We start from the raw sequence: 19712 nt of genomic DNA, 5'->3' as shown, positions 1-19712 counted from the left end.
ACTGTGTCTCCAGTGGCAGTATGACTGTGTCTCCAGTGGCAGTATGACTGTTTCTCCAGTGGCAGTATGACTGTGTCTCCAGTGGCAGTATGACTTTCTCCAGTGGCAGTATGACTGTGTCTCCAGTGGCAGTATGACTGTGTGTCCAGTGGCAGTATGACTGTGTGTCCAAGGGCAGTATGACTGTGTCTCCAGTGGCAGTATGACTGTGTGTCCAGTGGCAGTATGACTGTTTCTCCAGTGGCAGTATGACTGTTTCTCCAGTGGCAGTATGACTGTTTCTCCAGTGGCAGTATGACTGTTTCTCCAGTGGCAGTATGACTGTTTCTCCAGTGGCAGTATGACTGTGTGTCCAGTGGCAGTATGACTGTGTGTCCAGTGGCAGTATGACTGTTTCTCCAGTGGCAGTATGACTGTTTCTCCAGTGGCAGTATGGCTATGTCTCCAGTGGCAGTATGACTGTCTCCAGTGGCAGTATGACTGTCTCCAGTGGCAGTATGACTGTTTCTCCAGTGGCAGTATGACTGTTTCTCCAGTGGCAGTATGACTGTTTCTCCAGTGGCAGTATGACTGTCTCCAGTGGCAGTATGACTGTCTCCAGTGGCAGTATGACTGTTTCTCCAGTGGCAGTATGACTGTTTCTCCAGTGGCAGTATGACTGTTTCTCCAGTGGCAGTATGACTGTTTCTCCAGTGGCAGTATGACTGTGTCTCCAGTGGCAGTATGACTGTTTGTCCAGTGGCAGTATGACTGTTTCTCCAGTGGCAGTATGACTGTCTCTAGTGGCAGGATGACTGTCTCCAGTGGCAGTATGACTGTCTCCAGTGGCAGTATGACTGTTTCTCCAGTGGCAGTATGACTGTTTCTCCAGTGGCAGTATGACTGTGTCTCCAGTGGCAGTATGACTGTTTCTCCAATGGCAGTTTCTCCAGTGGCAGTATGACTGGCTCCAGTGGCAGTATGACTGGCTCCAGTGGCAGTATGACTGTTTCTCCAGTGGCAGTATGACTGTCTCCAGTGGCAGTATGACTGTCTCCAGTGGCAGTATGACTGTTTCTCCAGTGGCAGTATGACTGTCTCCCAGTGGCAGTATGACTGTCTCCAGTGGCAGTATGACTGTGTCTCCAGTGGCAGTATGACTGTTTCTCAAATGGCAGTATGACTGTTTCTCCAGTGGCAGTATGACTGTCTCCAGTGGCAGTATGACTGTCTCCAGTGGCAGTATGGCTATGTCTCCAGTGGCAGTATGACTGTTTCTCCAGTGGCAGTATGACTGTGTCTCCAGTGGCAGTATGACTGTGTGTCCAGTGGCAGTATGACTGTGTGTCCAGTGGCAGTATGACTGTGTCTCCAGTGGCAGTATGACTGTGTGTCCAGTGGCAGTATGAGTGTGTGTCCAGTGGCAGTATGACTGTGTCTCCAGTGGCAGTATGACTGTGTGTCCAGTGGCAGTATGACTGTGTGTCCAGTGGCAGTATGACTGTGTGTCCAGTGGCAGTATGACTGTGTGTCCAGTGGCAGTATGACTGTGTCTCCAGTGGCAGTATGACTGTTTCTCCAGTGGCAGTATGACTGTTTCTCCAGTGGCAGTATGACTGTGTGTCCAGTGGCAGTATGACTGTGTGTCCAGTGGCAGTATGACTGTGTGTCCAGTGGCAGTATGACTGTGTCTCCAGTGGCAGTATGACTGTGTGTCCAGTGGCAGTATGACTGTGTGTCCAGTGGCAGTACGACTGTGTGTCCAGTGGCAGTATGACTGTGTGTCCAGTGGCAGTATGACTGTGTCCAGTGGCAGTATGACTGTGTGTCCAGTGGCAGTATGACTGTGTCTCCAGTGGCAGTATGATTGTGTGTCCAGTGGCAGTATGACTGTGTCTCCAGTGGCAGTATGACTGTTTCTCCAGTGGCAGTATGACTGTGTGTCCAGTGGCAGTATGACAGTGTGTCCAGTGGCAGTATGACTGTGTGTCCAGTGGCAGTATGACTGTGTGTCCAGTGGCAGTATGACTGTGTGTCCAGTGGCAGTATGACTGTGTCTCCAGTGGCAGTATGACTGTGTCTCCAGTGGCAGTATGACTGTTTCTCCAGTGGCAGTATGACTGTGTCTCCAGTGGCAGTATGACTGTGTCTCCAGTAGCAGTATGAATGTGTCTCCAGTGGCAGTATGACTGTGTGTCCAGTGGCAGTATTACTGTGTCTCCAGTGGCAGTATGACTGTGTCTCCAGTGGCAGTATGACTGTGTCTCCAGTGGCAGTATGACTGTTTCTCCAGTGGCAGTATGACTGTCTCCAGTGGCAGTATGACTGTCTCCAGTGGCAGTATGACTGTTTCTCCAGTGGCCGTATGACTGTGTCTCCAGTGGCAGTATGACTGTTTCTCCAGTGGCAGTATGACTGTGTCTCCAGTGGCAGTATGACTGTGTCTCCAGTGGCAGTATGACTGTGTGTCCAGTGGCAGTATGACTGTGTCCAGTGGCAGTATGACTGTGTCTCCAGTGGCAGTATGACTGTTTCTCCAGTGGCAGTATGACTGTTTCTCCAGTGGCAGTATGACTGTGTCTCCAGTGGCAGTATGACTGTGTGTCCAGTGGCAGTATGACTGTGTCTCCAGTGGCAGTATGACTGTGTGTCCAGTGGCAGTATGACTGTGTGTCCAGTGGCAGTATGACTGTGTCCAGTGGCAGTATGACTGTGTCTCCAGTGGCAGTATGACTGTGTCTCCAGTGGCAGTATGACTGTTTCTCCAGTGGCAGTATGATTGTGTGTCCAGTGGCAGTATGACTGTGTCTCCAGTGGCAGTATGACTGTTTCTCCAGTGGCAGTATGACTGTGTGTCCAGTGGCAGTATGACTGTGTGTCCAGTGGCAGTATGACAGTGTGTCCAGTGGCAGTATGACTGTGTGTCCAGTGGCAGTATGACTGTGTGTCCAGTGGCAGTATGACTGTGTGTCCAGTGGCAGTATGACTGTGTCTCCAGTGGCAGTATGACTGTTTCTCCAGTGGCAGTATGACTGTGTCTCCAGTGGCAGTATGACTGTGTCTCCAGTGGCAGTATGAATGTGTCTCCAGTGGCAGTATGACTGTGTGTCCAGTGGCAGTATTACTGTTTCTCCAGTGGCAGTATGACTGTGTCTCCAGTGGCAGTATGACTGTGTCTCCAGTGGCAGTATGACTGTGTCTCCAGTGGCAGTATGACTGTGTGTCCAGTGGCAGTATTACTGTTTCTCCAGTGGCAGTATGACTGTGTCTCCAGTGGCAGTATGACTGTGTCTCCAGTGGCAGTATGACTGTTTCTCCAGTGGCAGTATGACTGTCTCCAGTGGCAGTATGACTGTCTCCAGTGGCAGTATGACTGTGTCTCCAGTGGCAGTATGACTGTGTCTCCAGTGGCAGTATGACTGTTTCTCCAGTGGCAGTATGACTGTGTCTCCAGTGGCAGTATGACTGTTTCTCCAGTGGCAGTATGACTGTTTCTCCAGTGGCAGTATGACTGTTTCTCCAGTGGCAGTATGACTGTCTCCAGTGGCAGTATTACTGTCTCCAGTGGCAGTATGACTGTTTCTCCAGTGGCAGTATGACTGTGTCTCCAGTGGCAGTATGACTGTTTCTCCAATGGCAGTATGACTGTTTCTCCAGTGGCAGTATGACTGTTTCTCCAGTGGCAGTATGACTGTTTCTCCAGTGGCAGTATGACTGTCTCCAGTGGCAGTATGACTGTCTCCAGTGGCAGTATGACTGTTTCTCCAGTGGCAGTATGACTGTGTCTCCAGTGGCAGTATGACTGTTTCTCCAGTGGCAGTATGACTGTGTCTCCAGTGGCAGTATGACTGTGTCTCCAGTGGCAGTATGACTGTCTCCAGTGGCAGTATGGCTATGTCTCCAGTGGCAGTATGACTGTCTCCAGTGGCAGTATGACTGTCTCCAGTGGCAGTATGACTGTTTCTCCAGTGGCAGTATGATTGTGTGTCCAGTGGCAGTATGACTGTGTGTCCAGTGGCAGTATGACTGTGTGTCCAGTGGCAGTATGACTGTGTCTCCAGTGGCAGTATGACTGTTTCTCCAGTGGCAGTATGACTGTTTCTCCAGTGGCAGTATGACTGTGTCTCCAGTGGCAGTATGAATGTGTCTCCAGTGGCAGTATGACTGTGTGTCCAGTGGCAGTATTACTGTGTCTCCAGTGGCAGTATGACTGTGTCTCCAGTGGCAGTATGACTGTGTCTCCAGTGGCAGTATGACTGTTTCTCCAGTGGCAGTATGACTGTGTCTCCAGTGGCAGTATGACTGTGTCTCCAGTGGCAGTATGACTGTTTCTCCAGTGGCAGTATGACTGTCTCCAGTGGCAGTATGACTGTCTCCAGTGGCAGTATGACTGTGTCTCCAGTGGCAGTATGACTGTGTCTCCAGTGGCAGTATGACTGTTTCTCCAGTGACAGTATGATTGTGTGTCCAGTGGCAGTATGACTGTGTCTCCAGTGGCAGTATGACTGTTTCTCCAGTGGCAATATGACTGTGTGTCCAGTGGCAGTATGACTGTGTGTCCAGTGGCAGTATGACAGTGTGTCCAGTGGCAGTATGACTGTGTGTCCAGTGGCAGTATGACTGTGTGTCCAGTGGCAGTATGACTGTTTCTCCAGTGGCAGTATGACTGTTTCTCCAGTGGCAGTATGACTGTGTCTCCAGTGGCAGTATGACTGTTTCTCCAGTGGCAGTATGACTGTTTCTCCAGTGGCAGTATGACTGTGTGTCCAGTGGCAGTATGACTGTGTGTCCAGTGGCAGTATGACTGTGTCCTCCAGTGGCAGTATGACTGTGTGTCCAGTGGCAGTATGACTGTGTGTCCAGTGGCAGTATGACTGTGTCCTGAGCATCCTTAAACGTCTCCTGTGTTCTCAAAAGGCTTTGTCTATTGCGCCATCTTCTGTCCTGACTGTATATAACCTCCTCCAATACAGTAGCCTTTCTATCCCGTTAATCCGGACGCCGAATTCGAACCGCATCCTGAGCTGCCAACGGTGACAACAGTCTAGCAGTTTTGTCATAGTAGAGTTTGTCTTGCCTTCAACTGCAGGGCCCTGTCCTGCACAGCTAATGGGCAGTGATTCAGGCAGAAAATAGGCAACCTGGAACGCAACTTGCGTCCCATTAGGATTTCTGCAGGTGACAGGCCACATTCCAAGAGCGCTACTCTGTAAGACAATAAAGCCAAGTATGGATCAGTCCCACTGTGTGCTGCCTTGTTGAAGAGTATGGATCAGTCCCACTGTGTGCTGCCTTGTTGAAGAGTATGGATCAGTCCCACTGTGTGCTGCCTTGTTGAAGAGTATGGATCAGTCCCACTGTGTGCTGCCTTGTTGAAGGGTATGGATCAGTCCCACTGTGTGCTGCCTTGTTGAAGGGTATGGATCAGTCCCACTGTGCGCTGCCTTGTTGAAGAGTATGGATCAGTCCCACTGTGCGCTGCCTTGTTGAAGAGTATGGATCAGTCCCACTGTGCGCTGCCTTGTTGAAGAGTATGGATCAGTCCCACTGTGTGCTGCCTTGTTGAAGAGTATGGATCAGTCCCACTGTGCGCTGCCTTGTTGAAGAGTATGGATCAGTCCCACTGTGCGCTGCCTTGTTGAAGAGTATGGATCAGTCCCACTGTGCGCTGCCTTGTTGAAGAGTATGGATCAGTCCCACTGTGCGCTGCCTTGTTGAAGAGTATGGATCAGTCCCACTGCGCGCTGCCTTGTTGAAGAGTATGGATCAGTCCCACTGCGCGCTGCCTTGTTGAAGAGTATGGATCAGTCCCACTGCGCTGCCTTGTTGAAGAGTATGGATCAGTCCCACTGCGCGCTGCCTTGTTGAAGAGTATGGATCAGTCCCACTGCGCGCTGCCTTGTTGAAGAGTATGGATCAGTCCCACTGCGTGCTGCCTTGTTGAAGAGTATGGATCAGTCCCACTGCGTGCTGCCTTGTTGAAGAGTATGGATCAGTCCCACTGCGTGCTGCCTTGTTGAAGAGTATGGATCAGTCCCACTGCGTGCTGCCTTGTTGAAGAGTATGGATCAGTCCCATTGCGTGCTGCCTTGTTGAAGAGTATGGATCAGTCCCACTGTGTGCTGCCTTGTTGAAGAGTATGGATCAGTCCCACTGCGTGCTGCCTTGTTGAAGAGTATGGATCAGTCCCACTGCGTGCTGCCTTGTTGAAGAGTATGGATCAGTCCCACTGCGTGCTGCCTTGTTGAAGAGTATGGATCAGTCCCACTGCGTGCCGCCTTGTTGAAGAGTATGGATCAGTCCCACTGTGTGCCGCCTTGTTGAAGAGTATGGATCAGTCCCACTGTGTGCCGCCTTGTTGAAGGGTATGGATCAGTCCCACTGTGTGCCGCCTTGTTGAAGGGTATGGATCAGTCCCACTGTGTGCTGCCTTGTTGAAGAGTATGGATCAGTCCCACTGTGTGCTGCCTTGTTGAAGAGTATGGATCAGTCCCACTGTGTGCTGCCTTGTTGAAGGGTATGGATCAGTCCCACTGTGTGCTGCCTTGTTGAAGGGTATGGATCAGTCCCACTGTGTGCTGCCTTGTTGAAGAGTATGGATCAGTCCCACTGTGTGCTGCCTTGTTGAAGAGTATGGATCAGTCCCACTGTGTGCTGCCTTGTTGAAGAGTATGGATCAGTCCCACTGTGTGCTGCCTTGTTGAAGGGTATGGATCAGTCCCACTGTGTGCTGCCTTGTTGAAGGGTATGGATCAGTCCCACTGTGTGCTGCCTTGTTGAAGGGTATGGATCAGTCCCACTGTGCGCTGCCTTGTTGAAGAGTATGGATCAGTCCCACTGTGCGCTGCCTTGTTGAAGAGTCTCTTCATGACCCTTTTCAACATGTCCGTTACTTTTAGGATATAGCGGACTAGAGGTTATAAGTCTGAACTCATAATGCTCAGCAAATGTCTTAAACGTAGGTGCATTATCAGGAACAACCACTAGGGGAATCCCATGCCTAGCAAAAAATGATTTCAAATGCAAAATGACAGTCTTTGCTGTTGTGCTGCACAAGGGTGCAATTTCAAGGTTATAGTCAAACAAGTCCACTCCAACCTTCTCCCAGGCTGTGGTGGGTACCTCTCCCAGGCTGTGGTGGGTACCTCTCCCAGGCTGTGGTGGGTACCTCTCCCATAACCATGGGCTCCTTGGGCTGTCTATAATGACATTTGAGACGTGTCACAATTTCCCACCGTTTGCTCAATGTTAGAATTGATATTTGACCAATAAAGGGACTCTCTGGCCTTCTCTTACATTTCTCAGCTCCCAGAGGTCCTTCATCCCCACTCTATTAGTCTTCAACACCATTGACCACTGACAGCTCTGCGCTTACTGGGAAGTGCTGCTTACAAAAGCCCATTTTCCAGATGATGGATCACCTTGCAAAGAATGGGATCTGTTATGGTCTCTTCAGCTATTCTCCTTAGTTGCTGTCAGAAACAGGAAGTGACTCCCATGACCATATCCACATGCAAGGCAACCTCCTCCTCCATAAACTCCTGACTGAGGCTGTTTTGGGCCACCGCTGGTGGAGACACAGAGGGCATCTGCTACCACTAAAGTTGACCCAGGCACCTACAGTACCAGTCAAAAGTTTGGACACACCTACTCATTCAAGGGTTTTTCTTTATTTTTACTATTTTCTACATTGTAGAATAACAGTGAAGCCATCAAAACAATGAAATAACACATATGGAATCATGTAGTAACCAAAAAAGTGTTAAACAAATCAAAATATATTTGATACTAGAAATTCTTCAAATAGCCACACTTTTCCTTGATGACAGCTTTGCACAGTCTTGGCATTCTCTCAACCAGCTTCACCTGGAATGCTTTTCCAACAGTCTTGAAGGAGTTCCCACATATGCTGAGCACTTGTTGGCTGCTTTTCCTTCTCTGTGGTCCGACAAACCATCTCAATTTGGTTGAGGTCGGGGGATTGTGGAGGACAGGTCATCTGATGCAGCCCTCCATCATCCTTCTTGGTAAAATAGCCCTTACACAGCCTGGAGGTGTGTTGGGTCATTATCCTGTTGAAAAACAAATGATAGTCCCACTAAGCCCAAACCAGATGGGATGGCATATCGCTGCAGAATGCTGTGGTAGCCATGCTGGTTAAGTGTGCCTTGAATTCTAAATAAATCACAGACAGTGTCACCAGCAAAGCACCCCCCCACCATAACACCTCCTCCTCCATGCTTCACGGTGGGAACCACACATGCGGAGATCATCCATTCACCCACACCGCGTCTCACAAAGACACGGCAGTTGGAACCAAAAATCTCAAATTTGGACTCCAGACCAAATGACACATTTCCACCGGTCTAATGTCCATTGCTCGTGTTTCTTGGCCCAAGCAGGTCTCTTCTTATTATTGGTGTCCTTTAGTAGTGGTTTCTTTGCAGCAATTCGACCATGAAGGCCTGATTCACACAGTCCCCTCTGAAGAGTTGATGTTGAGATGTGTCTGTGACTTGAACTCTGTGAAGCATTTATTTGGGCTGAAATTTCTGAGGCTGGTAACTCTAATGAACTTCTCTGCAGCAGAGGTAACTCTGGGTCTTCCATTCCTGTGGCGGTCCTCATGAGAGCCAGTTTCATCATACTGCTTGATGGTTTTTGCGACTGCACTTGAAGAAACTTTCAAAGTTCTTGAAATGTTCCGTATTGACTGACCTTCATGTCTTAAAGTAATGATGGACTGTCGTTTCTCTTTGCTTATTTGAGATGTTCTTGCCATAATATGGACTTGGTCTTTTACCAAATAGGGCTATCTTCTGTATACCCCCCCCTACCTTGTCACAAAACAACTGATTGGCTCAAACACATTAAGAAGGAAATAAATTCCACAAATTAACTTTTAAGAATGCACACCTGTTAATTGAAATGCATTCCAGGTGACTACCTCATGAAGCTGGTTGAGAGAATGCCAAGCATGTGCAAAGCCGTCATCAAGGCAAAGGGTGGCTTATTTGAAGAATCTCACATATAAAATACATGTTTTAATTTGATGTCTTCACTATTATTCTACAATGTAAAAAAATAGTAAAAATAAAGAAAAACCCTTGAATGAGTAGGTGTGTCCAAACTTTTGACTGGTACTGTAGATTAGAACAAAACCAGAGCGTTGCAACCTTCATCATCATCATCCTTTGAAGACGAGGAGGCATGTCATTCAGATTTTTTTTAGAGAGATTGGAATAAGGGGTTTATGGTCTGTTTCTAGAATCACCTTTGGTAAGCCATAAATGTAACAGTGAAACTTCTCACAACCAAACGACCAACCCTAGGCACTCCTTTTCTATTGGAGCATAACTCTTCTCAGCATCAGTCAAAGAACGGTCCGCATAAGCCACGTGCTCCACATCCCCTGATGCTCCTGAAGAAGCACTGCTCCAACGCCATCTTTGGAGGCGTCCGTGAACACCTTAGTAGGCCTGTCAGGTTGAAACAAGTTAGCACTGGCTCTTCAGACAAAATGTTTTGTACATCGAACAACTCTCTTTCATGTTCTCTGTTCTATGAGAACTCTGTCTTGTCCTGAAGGAGTGACCTTCAGTTCACCGTTTTAGCTGACAGGTTTGGTACAAACTTCCCCAAACAGTTGACCATGCCCAAAACACGCGGAATCCCTTTCCTATCTGTGGGGTTTGCCATCTCCCTCACCTGGCATGATCAGGCTGCACAACCTCCGAGGACAGCTTATCCCCTCTGGTACAATCACAAACATAAGTGTTTGGCTTCTTGTTTTACATTTACATCATTTAGCAGACGTTTAGCAAACCTTTAGTCTCAATTGCTTGGCCATTGTACACTTTGAGAGCCACAGCCTTTTGCATGATGGCTGGTTTGTGCTTTAGCTCATGAAAATCCCTCATTTTGATCAGGTTGGCTTTAGCCCCTGTATCCAGCTTTAAGGTCAAAATTGTATCATTTGTCCATGAGTGGTACAACCCAGTGGTCACTAGCTCCAGTATGGACCTGTGATGGTTCTTGCCCGTCCTCCATGCAATCCACAGTACCCACAAACAAATCACTTTGTTCATTCTCCTTCGTTTCAATGGTGTGAACATTTTGTCTCCCATACTTGTCCTTTGCAAAACAAATTTTTTCCCAAAAGATTTTTCTCCTTGCACTTGTAGCAACATTTTCCAAAGGCAGGGCACTTACTGGCCTGGTGACTGGTGCCACACCTATTACAGTCATATTGCTTGTGGCTCCTTTGCTCACAGCGCCCCCTTGTGTCCTTGTCTACAGAATCCACTGCTGCGCTTTCCACCTCCATAGCAGTGTTTGCTGGTGTGGAGCTAAAGGTTTTAATATGCAATTGTGCCAGCTCATTCGCCTGACATATTTTTTATGCAGTATCCAAATGTAACTCACTTTCCTGCAGCAATCTTTCTCGAACTCTGGAGTCATTTATACCAAACACAATCTCATCTCGAAGCACAAATGAGGTTAGGTCTACAAAATTACACGTACATGCTTTTATTTTCAAATCTGTAACAAAGATGTCAAACTTTTGACCTTGCTGTTGTATACAAGAGACATGTATCTTCTTCTTAGGTGAACAATATGTATCAAACTGATCCAGTACCTCCGTCAACTGGTCTTATCCTCATCAAACTGCCCATCTTAATCTTTTCTTTTTATTGGCCAGTCTGAGATATGGCTTTTTCTTTGCAACTCTGCCTAGAAGGTCAGTATCCCGGAGTCGCCTCTTCACTGTTGACGTTGAGACTGGTGTTTTGCGGGTACTATTTAATGAAGCTGCCAGTTGAGGACCTGTGAGGCGCCTGTTTCTCAAACTAGACACTAATGTATTTGTCCTCTTGCTCAGTTGTGCACCGGGGCCTCCCACTCCTCTTTCTATTCTGGTTAGAGACAGTTTGTGCTGTTCTGTGAAGGGAGTAGTACACAGCGTTGTATACCACAGGTGTCGTAAAAGAGTGTCATAAACAATCACTCAGAACCACATCAATACTCATCTGTTCCCATTGGAAACGACAGGCTGTGGTCTATCTTGGTTTAGATATAGTAGGGGGAGTGCGAGTGCTTCTCAAATATATTGTTTTATGCATTCTCCATACTCCCGTCCTCACTCAAGAGAACGTGGTCGGAAAATGCACTCCGAGCATGAAATTGTGGAGCACAGCAGTATGCATATTGAGAAACACCCTAAATGTGGAGAATGATACATTTGCATCTGTTGGCCATCAAGTAGTGCTATTAATTTCTATCCCATTGTAGGCTACTGTAGCCTACCGTTTGATACAATAAATATGTTGAAATGATGATCGCTGGAGTCATTGCAAATCAATTTGATGCCACTACCTCGAGCTGGCAAACGGTTTTAATAAATAGCTTATTACTTCAGTTTATTGTTGTTGTAGTCTTGTGTTATTATGCAATTATTAAATGGCCATGTTTAGTTAATTAAATTGGAAGTTATCAATTGTGATCATGGTCACAGCTCTATTGAAAATGAATCATTCTTCACATTTAATGTCAGTTTCAATGTGGACTTTTCTCTGAAATTAGATGATGGCCTATCTGGGGCTATAGGCTTCCTGCATCTAGCTCAGCAACCCATGGCAAAATTTAACAGCAAACCATGGTAGCCTATGCCTATTGAAATGACAAGTCAATCTCGCAAAATAGGCCATTTATAATGGTTTGTAGTCTTAACATCTGGCCATTTATAACAGTTTGTAGTCTTAACATCTGGCCATTTATAACAGTTTGTAGTCTTAACATCTGGCACATAATAATGGCAGAATAGACAGAAAATAACCCAACATTCATTGTTTGAAGTTTGTCCAAGTGTTTCTTGCACAGAGATTGAGATCCTCTGTCCAACTTTCATCACTCAAACTCTCCTTTCGGCTGTATCTATAGTTATGCAATATGCACATACACAAACAGGATTTATTTACAATTATAAACTGGGTGGTTTGAGCCCTGAATGCTGATTGGTTGAAAGCCGTGGTACATCAGACCGTGTACCACGGGTATGACAAAAAAAATCTTTTTTACTGTTCTAATTATGTTGGTAACCAGTTTATAATAGCAATAAGGCACCTCAGGGGTTTGTGGTATATGGCCAATATACCACGGCTAAGGGCTGTCCCTTGGCCATATAGCCTATCACACCTCCTCAGGCATTATAGCTCAATCATAACAGTCAAACAAGTTAAATCGACATCCATTGATGGAAAATGATCTGGCGAGTTTAATGAGGGCAAATTATATTTTCTCTTGAGACATATTCTTAAGCTAGCAAGAATAATTATTTTGATTTTGCTTCTTAGCCTAGATCTTTACAAATTAATTTGCTTCATAACATTATGGAAAAATTGTTTATTTGCTAAATGTGGCAACGGGAAATAAAATGTGGGCGTGTTTTCATGCATTGTGAGCGGGTTTTGAGAAGTCATTTCCTTAAAATTGTAGATAGACCTGGCAACCCTGAACTCGCCCATAGCGAGCTGCAGCTACCCCTTTCTCCCCTAGTTGACTACATTAAAATGGTGGAAGCCCTGTCCGTGCTAACACGGTCTTTTGGCCACTAGAGGCCAGAGGTGTAGTCCAGGGTATACGCTGGTATACGGCGTATACCTACTTATTTTTCAGTCAGCATTGCGTATACCCACTTCTAAATCCCCCCTGATGCGCATCATTCAGTAATATCTGTGAGTCAGATTGCCTATTTTCTTCCTCGGGGATAGTGAAGCCATGACCCACCCTCCTCTGCCTCTAATTGGCTGGTACTCGCTGCTTTCACTGATTAGATTGGTTAACTTTAGGCATGAGGACTGATGAGCCAATCAGAGGCAGAGTAGGGGCGGGTCATGCCGAGGAAAATATCGCTAATACCTCAGGTGCCAGTGAAAAAAAAAAAAAAAACTCAGGTGCCGGTGCCACTTGACTACGATAACGGCAGCAGACCAAACAACGGATGAAGAAAGGACACAAGCGGCGGTGTGCCACCCCAGTTGATGGAAGACATCATTCTGAGGTAAGTTTTAAGGTGGTTTCCAAATGAATCATTATTTTAAACTACTGGCAAATTGCCAGTGACTGCACATTTAGAGGGAGAAGAGATGTTGCCGCCAATAGTTAGTGCGAGTCGGCTAACGTTATGAAGCTAGCTACGTAGATTGGGATAATGTGGGGAAACCGGGGCATTGTTGGTTTTCAGTAAGTGTTTAATCAACCCAGTTCATAAGAATTTCATACCAGACTGATGAAACTGATTATCTCAATGTTTATGAAGCTTGTTTATTATTGTAAAGGTCTAAATTATAACGTTAGCCAAGTTACTAAGCCCTAAATTATAACATTAGCCAAGTTACTTAGCCCTAACTAACCTATATGATCTAGTTTAATTGCATAGTAGCTAAGCTGGTAGTTGATTTTAAGTAAGTTAAAACACAAGAATGGGGACAAATAGTTTAAGATTCAGCCTAAAACAATATTGAGGTCTAATCAGGCTGTCTTATTTTGTATAGGGACAGGTAACCATGAAAAGGAAGGGAGATATTGCAGACTTTTTTGTAAAGAGGCACAAATCAGGCCCAGATCAGGCCCAGGCAGACCCCACCCCTAAAACCAGCAGCCCTGGCAGCTCTCAACCGGGAGCTAGCCAGGCAAGTCAGTGTGAGCATAGAGAAGGATCCAGTCTACCACCACCAGGTCAGAACACACAGGCAGTAAATTGCATCTCCAGTTTATTGAAAAGTGAAGCCTCACACTGTAACAAAAGGTGATTTTGACAGATTAAGCCTCATTTTGAATTTCTGTGTGATGTTATTTATTTTATTGCCCTTCTATTTATTTTGTCTGTATCCATGTTTGTTTTTTACAATGCTACTGTTATATAACATTTTGTGTTAAATTTGTTGTTTTTTTGTTAAATAAACTCTCCCAAGTATTTCACTCACTAATCTCCTGTATGCTTCAGCTTCACTTGCTGAAAATATTTCCACTTGGTTATGCAGATTGTTAATGTAAAGAGGGGGACCCATGTCTTGCTGATGACTATTGTGATCACAGTAGTGTGTGTGTGTGTGTGTGTGTGTGTGTGTAAGTGTGTGAGAGAGAGAGAGACAGGGAGATGCATAATTAGTTTTGTTGTTGTCTGTAGACATCAATAATGACTGGCCAGACCTGTGGAGTGCTAAACAAACAGAAGACTTCAAATCCAAGAACCCCTGGTTGGGATCCAAAAACAAAAAATTGGGTAAGTTTAGGTAGATTGCTAGTTTGGGTAACTTCTGAAACAGTGGGCACAGATAACTTTGTGTGTGTGTGTGTGTGTGTGTGTGTGTGTGTGTTAAAGGACCATGCACACGTACAGCTGTGGATACAGGAGTAGTTACATTGTTTGTTTATGCTTCGCAGGATGTCTGGTCTGTAGCAGTGTGAACTCCATTGGGATCGACAAGGAGCAAGGACAAGGTGTATCGCTCTCAAGAGAATGGATGAACTTTGAAATTCAAGTGTCTGGCCAGGGAAGTAGAACAACAAGTTTGTCAATCTTGAGAAATAAGGTGAGGAAACATGCGTTGTCCAAGGCCCACACTCAGGCTGTGAAGGTGGCAGAGCAACAGAAAGAAGCTGCCATTGAGAATGCAGTGGAGACTATGACTGAGTCCTACATGAAGGAAACTGAAGCTGTGTTTCGAACAGCCTACCATCTGGCCAAAAAGAACCGACCCTTTTCTGACCATGAGAGCCTCATTGAGCTGCAGGAACTGAATGGTGTAAAAATGGGCTCAATACTTCATTCACGTTACAGTGCAACACAAATAATACAACATGTTGCTAGTGAGATGCAGAGCAAAATCATCAGTAGCATTATAGCATCATCCAGTAAGTTAGCTGTCCTAATTGACGAGGCATCTTCTTTAAGTCACAAAGCTGTCATGACAGTTTCTATTAAAGCATCAATTCAAGAAGAAAGCCCTGAGTTCATATTCCTGGAACTTGTTGAACTGGAAAATCAGAGAGCAGATGGCATATTACAGGCGTTACTCACCTGTTTAACTAATGCTGGCTTTACAGAAGAGTGGCTTCATGAAAACTGGGTAACATTTGTATCTGATGGAGCCAGTGTCATGCTAGGAAAGAAGTCAGGAGTAGCAACCAGACTGACTTTGAGATTCCCAAAGCTTTTTGTATGGCACTGCATGAACCATAGACTTGAACTTGCTGTGTCAGATGCAGTTGATGAGGTAAACTCTGTCAATCACTTTAAAACTTTTATCCAGAAGCTATACTCTCTGTATAGTGTGTCAAACAAAAATGAACGTGAACTTGTTAATGCAGCAGCTGAAGTAGGCTCACAACTTCTTCGCATTGGCAGAATCTTGGATGTACGCTGGGTGGCCAGTAGCTTTCGGACTGTTCGTGCTGTTTGGACATCCCTGGGAGCTCTTGTGCAGCACTTTAAAAATGCTTGCAGTGATGAGATGAGGTCCACCAAAGAGAGGCAGATGTACAGAGGTTTGTTAGACCGTGTTCAAAGTCCAGAATTCATTTGTGACCTTGGCCTCATGTACGACACTCTCCATGAACTAAGTCTCCTGTCACAGGAGCTTCAGTCTCGTTCTATAACGCTCCTCAGAGCAGAGCATCTGCTGAAACGCTCAATCAGAGTGATCCAGTCATTCAAAGAGAGTCCAGGTGAGAAATATAGTGAGGCTTTAGAAGCAAAACAGACTGGGGAGTATCGGTCTATAGCCCTGAAAACAAATGCAAAGCTGAAGTCTATCAATCCAGGCCAGTTCTTACAAAGCCTTGTGAACAATCTGGAGAAACGCTTGTCTTTTGAAGATGAGACCATCATGGACCTCAGCATCCTTGATCAGAGTAAGTGGCCATCAAAGCCCAGCATCCGCCATGGTGAAGAACAAGTTAAGCGACTGTGCAAGCGATTTAACTTGTGCACAGACCAAGCACTGAATGGGATGCGGGACCTACTGGAAGAGCCCAGTAGTGAGCCCAAGGACCTAAAACCACTTATGAACTGTATGAAAACATTCCCTGTCGGTACAGCAGAGTGTGAGAGGAATTTTAGCCTTATGAACAATATAAGCTCAGACAAGAGGGCTGTCCTTCTGATCTCAAACATATCAAACTTGATGATGATTAATATCAACGGCCCACCAACTTCCAAGTTTGAGCCTAGAAAATATACAAGGACCTGGTTGAAGAGCCATCGTGCTGCCTCTTCGGTGCGTTCTAGACAGTGCAGTGTGAAAGCTCCTGCAGAAAGCAAATTTGTCTGGAATATACTGTAGTATGAGCAAAGGTCAGAAACCCAGTGCTGGGTTGAGAGAGTATATCACTGTTGATGTGTTGTTAATGCATATATTTTTGTTAATTGTTAACTAAATATTGTTGTAACATATTTTGTTGAATGATTTACCGGTAAATGAACATGTTCAAAACAAAGCATATAGCAATATGAACAAGGATGCATTGTCACCTTCAGATTTGAAGTATTTTATTTAAATAAATGTGCAAAAAATAATCGAAACACCATTTCCTGTTTGCCTCATGATAAATACATTTTACATTCATCCAGGCTGCTCTTGTGACCAGTAGTAACTACAAACTGCTCCTAATCAAGTCATGATCATTTTATAATAGTGTGCAAGTAGAAATTACATATTTTTGGGTAAACTAAATCATAGTCTTACATGTCACTGTTTCTAAAACAGGGCTTTTTTCTGGACTACTTAAAAAAAAAAAAGGTGAATACTGAGAGTATACCCACTTCTCCAGGGACCACTACACCACTGCTAGAGGCCTCTATCATTCTCTACGGTACAAAACGGTCGCTGGGGGACACGAGTGCATTACCGGCTGTGCATATCAAGCCGAGCGGATACTGGAGAGCTCCATAAAGCCCACTAGCGGCTGCCCAGGCTAGGTGCGACCATTATACCTCCGTGGGTGCGACCCACCATGTCCCGGTGGTTCCCTAAAAACACGCCATTCGATACAGTTACGACTTTTTCGTAGTACATTAGGATAATTAGTTAAAGGGTTAGGGAAAAAGTCCCTTGTCTCGAAGTGGCGTGTTTTAAGGGAGTCCAATGGCTCGCTAGCTGGCCGTTAGCTAACATTAACTAGCTAGCTTCCCAGCTAACGTTTGGTTAAATTACAACCGATTTAATTAGCCTGCGAGCTAGCAACATGGACAGTAACAGTGTTCGTACAAAGTATCTTGAATGACCAAACATTACCTGTTGTTTGTTTGCAAGAACATCCTCTGCCGCCTCTTCAACTTCGGTCAGATATTCTAAAATTCGTTCCGCCTCCATGATGGCTGTGTGTTGCAACAAAAATATGTCCTACGTGCAGCAAGTACTTCACAACATATTGGTTCCCATGATAAAATAACTGCCCCAGAATGATGACTGAAGTCCTAAAGACTAATGAATATGTTCTCATTGAACCAAAGACACACATACGTTTATTTTGTTCTTCTTCTTCTGTGGATTTCATATGGTGGTTGGCAACCAACTTTAAGGTACATTAATGCCACCAACTGGACTGGATTGTGGGCAGAGACAGTGAAAGTCTAAATCTTACCCAATAATCTCGTCTCCCTAAGGAAACGAAATACAGTGGGGGAAAAAAGTATTTAGTCAGCCACCAATTGTGCAAGTTCTCACACTTAAAAAGATGAGAGAGGCCTGTAATTTTCATCACAGGTACACGTCAACTATGACAGACAAAATGAGAAAATGTGAGTCTGTCACATTGTAGGATTTTTAATGAATTTATTTGCAAATTATGGTGGAAAATAAGTATTTGGTCACCTACAAACAAGCAAGATTTCTGGCTCTCACAGACCTGTAACTTCTTCTAATAATTAAATACTACATCCCCTGATGATTTCCCATGGTCTGATATACCACGGCTTCAACCAATCAGCATTCAGGGCTCAAACCACCCAGTTTATAATTGTAAATAAATCCTGTTTGTGTATGTGCATATTGCATAACTATAGGTGCACCGGGGCCTCCCACTCCTCTTTCTATTCTGGTTAGAGTCAGTTTTTCGCTGTTCTGTGAAGGGAGTAGTACACAGCGTTGTACGAGATCTTCAGTTTCTTGGCAATTTCTCGAATGGAATAGCCTTCATTTCTCAGAACAAGAATAGACTGACGAGTTTCAGAAGAAAGATATTTGTTTCTGGCCATTTTGAGCCTGTAATTGAACCCACAATTGCTGATGCTCCAGATACTCAACTAGTCTCAAGAAGGCCAGTTTTATTGCTTCTTTAATCAGCACAACAGTTTTCAGCTGTACATAATTGCAAAAGGGTTTTCTAATGATCAATTAGCCTTTTAAAATGATAAACTTGGATTAGCAAACACAACGTGCCATTGGAACACAAAACTGATGGTTGTTGATAATGGGCCTCTGTACGCCTATGTAGGAAAGGGAAAGGGGGATACCTCGTCAGTACAACTGAATGCATTCAACTGAAATGTGTCTTTCGCATTTAACCCAACCCCTCTGAATCAGAAACGTAAGGGGGCTGCCTTAAACCCCTCTGAAATATAGTCAGGAAAAGTTATTTATATTTGTGCAATGTTTTAATAGCTATGTTAATTGATACATTCGTAAAGGATAAATACATTGGTGTAGCATTCAAAACATAATGTATCTTTATAAAACAACTTATTGCACCTGAACAGGATTTACCTGCACTATCTCTGGATGAAAGACAGATGGAAAACCTCTGTCGCACAACACTGATGAAAAACAAATGTTTAAAAAGTGAAGAAAGAAACTTGCAGCATTGATCACAATCTTTAAATACAAACTAATACTCATTACATCTTACTCAGGCAACAATTATAATAGAGATTAATTTGGTCTTCACAATCAAACATATGTTCAATGAAACCCATGCATATATACATATTCTTGCATATAGAGCTTGTATTTTGGTGAGATCAGAGTAGCATGAACTGTTATTTTGTGTTAAATTCAACCTGTTTTCCATTTATTCTCCTGACTGAGGTTGTGGTTTTGGTCCCTGGTAGCGGGTGATCCCTTATTGGATTAACATAGTCTGGTTGTACGGTGTAGGGTGAAGTTGCCCCTAGACGCTGATCTGGGGTCAGTCTTCCATTTTCCCCACTAATGGTTTAGGGTAAGAGAGGGGAAGCTGATTCTAGATCTGTATCTAGGGGCAACTTCACCCCAGAGTCTGGTTGTACATCCTGGTCCTCAGACCAGACCACTCTCCTCCTCTCAGATCCACTTCTCCTCCCTACTCACATTGGCCAGCCCCAGAGAGAGCACTGTTACACCCAGTCCTCTGCAAAGCCTCAGCCCCAAACTCAGTCTCATTCTTAACCCCAGCCTCAATATCAGCCCCAGTGTAGAAAAGGCAAGGCCTTCAGATTTAGTATTTCCCTATGCACCCCTAGTTTGTCCATTTAGTTGGAATCACCCTTAACTTTCTACCCAATCAGAGACATTATCTTTAGCCTGCTTTTTGTAAGTCCCGCCTCCAACCAGTGAGTTGCAGTAGCCTTCCAGAAAAGTCTGAATTTCAGACGTGGACACTGATGGACCATGTAGCAAGATAGGTGAGAAGGGGAAGATGATGGAGAGGCGGTAGTGGTGTTGGGTGAAGGCCACGGTGGGGAAGATAGTGGA

The 19712-nt window shown here is 45.1% G+C and overlaps 2 protein-coding genes across 4 annotated transcripts in view; one reads left to right on the top strand and one right to left on the bottom strand.

The window, feature by feature from the left end:
- The window catches only part of pdrg1 (p53 and DNA-damage regulated 1), a 38340-nt gene extending 20956 nt beyond the window's left edge, over positions 1-17384 (bottom strand). Inside the window, exon 1 of the mRNA XM_041891794.2 lies at positions 17277-17384. Coding sequence (XP_041747728.1) covers positions 17277-17354 — 78 coding nt within the window. The 5' untranslated portion in view covers positions 17355-17384. The remainder of the gene's footprint in view (positions 1-17276) is intronic.
- Positions 12895-16564, top strand: LOC121577850 (E3 SUMO-protein ligase KIAA1586-like). 3 transcript variants are annotated; one of them, XM_041891790.2, is made up of 4 exons: positions 12895-13039; positions 13533-13716; positions 14168-14263; positions 14425-16564. In XM_041891790.2, exons 1-4 carry the CDS (start codon positions 12980-12982, stop codon positions 16323-16325), a joined length of 2241 nt encoding a protein of 746 aa, XP_041747724.1. In that variant the 5' UTR covers positions 12895-12979; the 3' UTR covers positions 16326-16564. The 3 variants fall into 3 exon arrangements, with proteins under 3 accessions (XP_041747724.1, XP_041747726.1, XP_041747725.1); XM_041891792.2 differs by lacking the exon at positions 13533-13716; XM_041891791.2 differs by lacking the exon at positions 12895-13039 and having other exon boundaries at positions 13443-13786.
- Positions 17385-19712: the final 2328 nt, after the last annotated feature.

The sequence above is a fragment of the Coregonus clupeaformis genome, unplaced genomic scaffold (genome assembly GCF_020615455.1).
Source record: "Coregonus clupeaformis isolate EN_2021a unplaced genomic scaffold, ASM2061545v1 scaf0216, whole genome shotgun sequence".
NCBI lineage: Eukaryota > Metazoa > Chordata > Actinopteri > Salmoniformes > Salmonidae > Coregonus > Coregonus clupeaformis.
This window is presented reverse-complemented; position numbering and strand designations above follow the sequence as displayed.

Bases quoted from the DNA above. Each gene is read 5' to 3' on its own strand.
- LOC121577850 (XM_041891790.2), top strand. From the start codon at position 12,980: ATGAAGAAAGGACACAAGCGGCGGTGTGCCACCCCAGTTGATGGAAGA. The intron at 13,040-13,532 runs GTAAGTTTTAAG...TATTTTGTATAG, and splicing joins ATGGAAGACATCATTCTGAG to GGACAGGTAACCATGAAAAG. The intron at 14,264-14,424 runs GTAAGTTTAGGT...TATGCTTCGCAG, and splicing joins ATCCAAAAACAAAAAATTGG to GATGTCTGGTCTGTAGCAGT.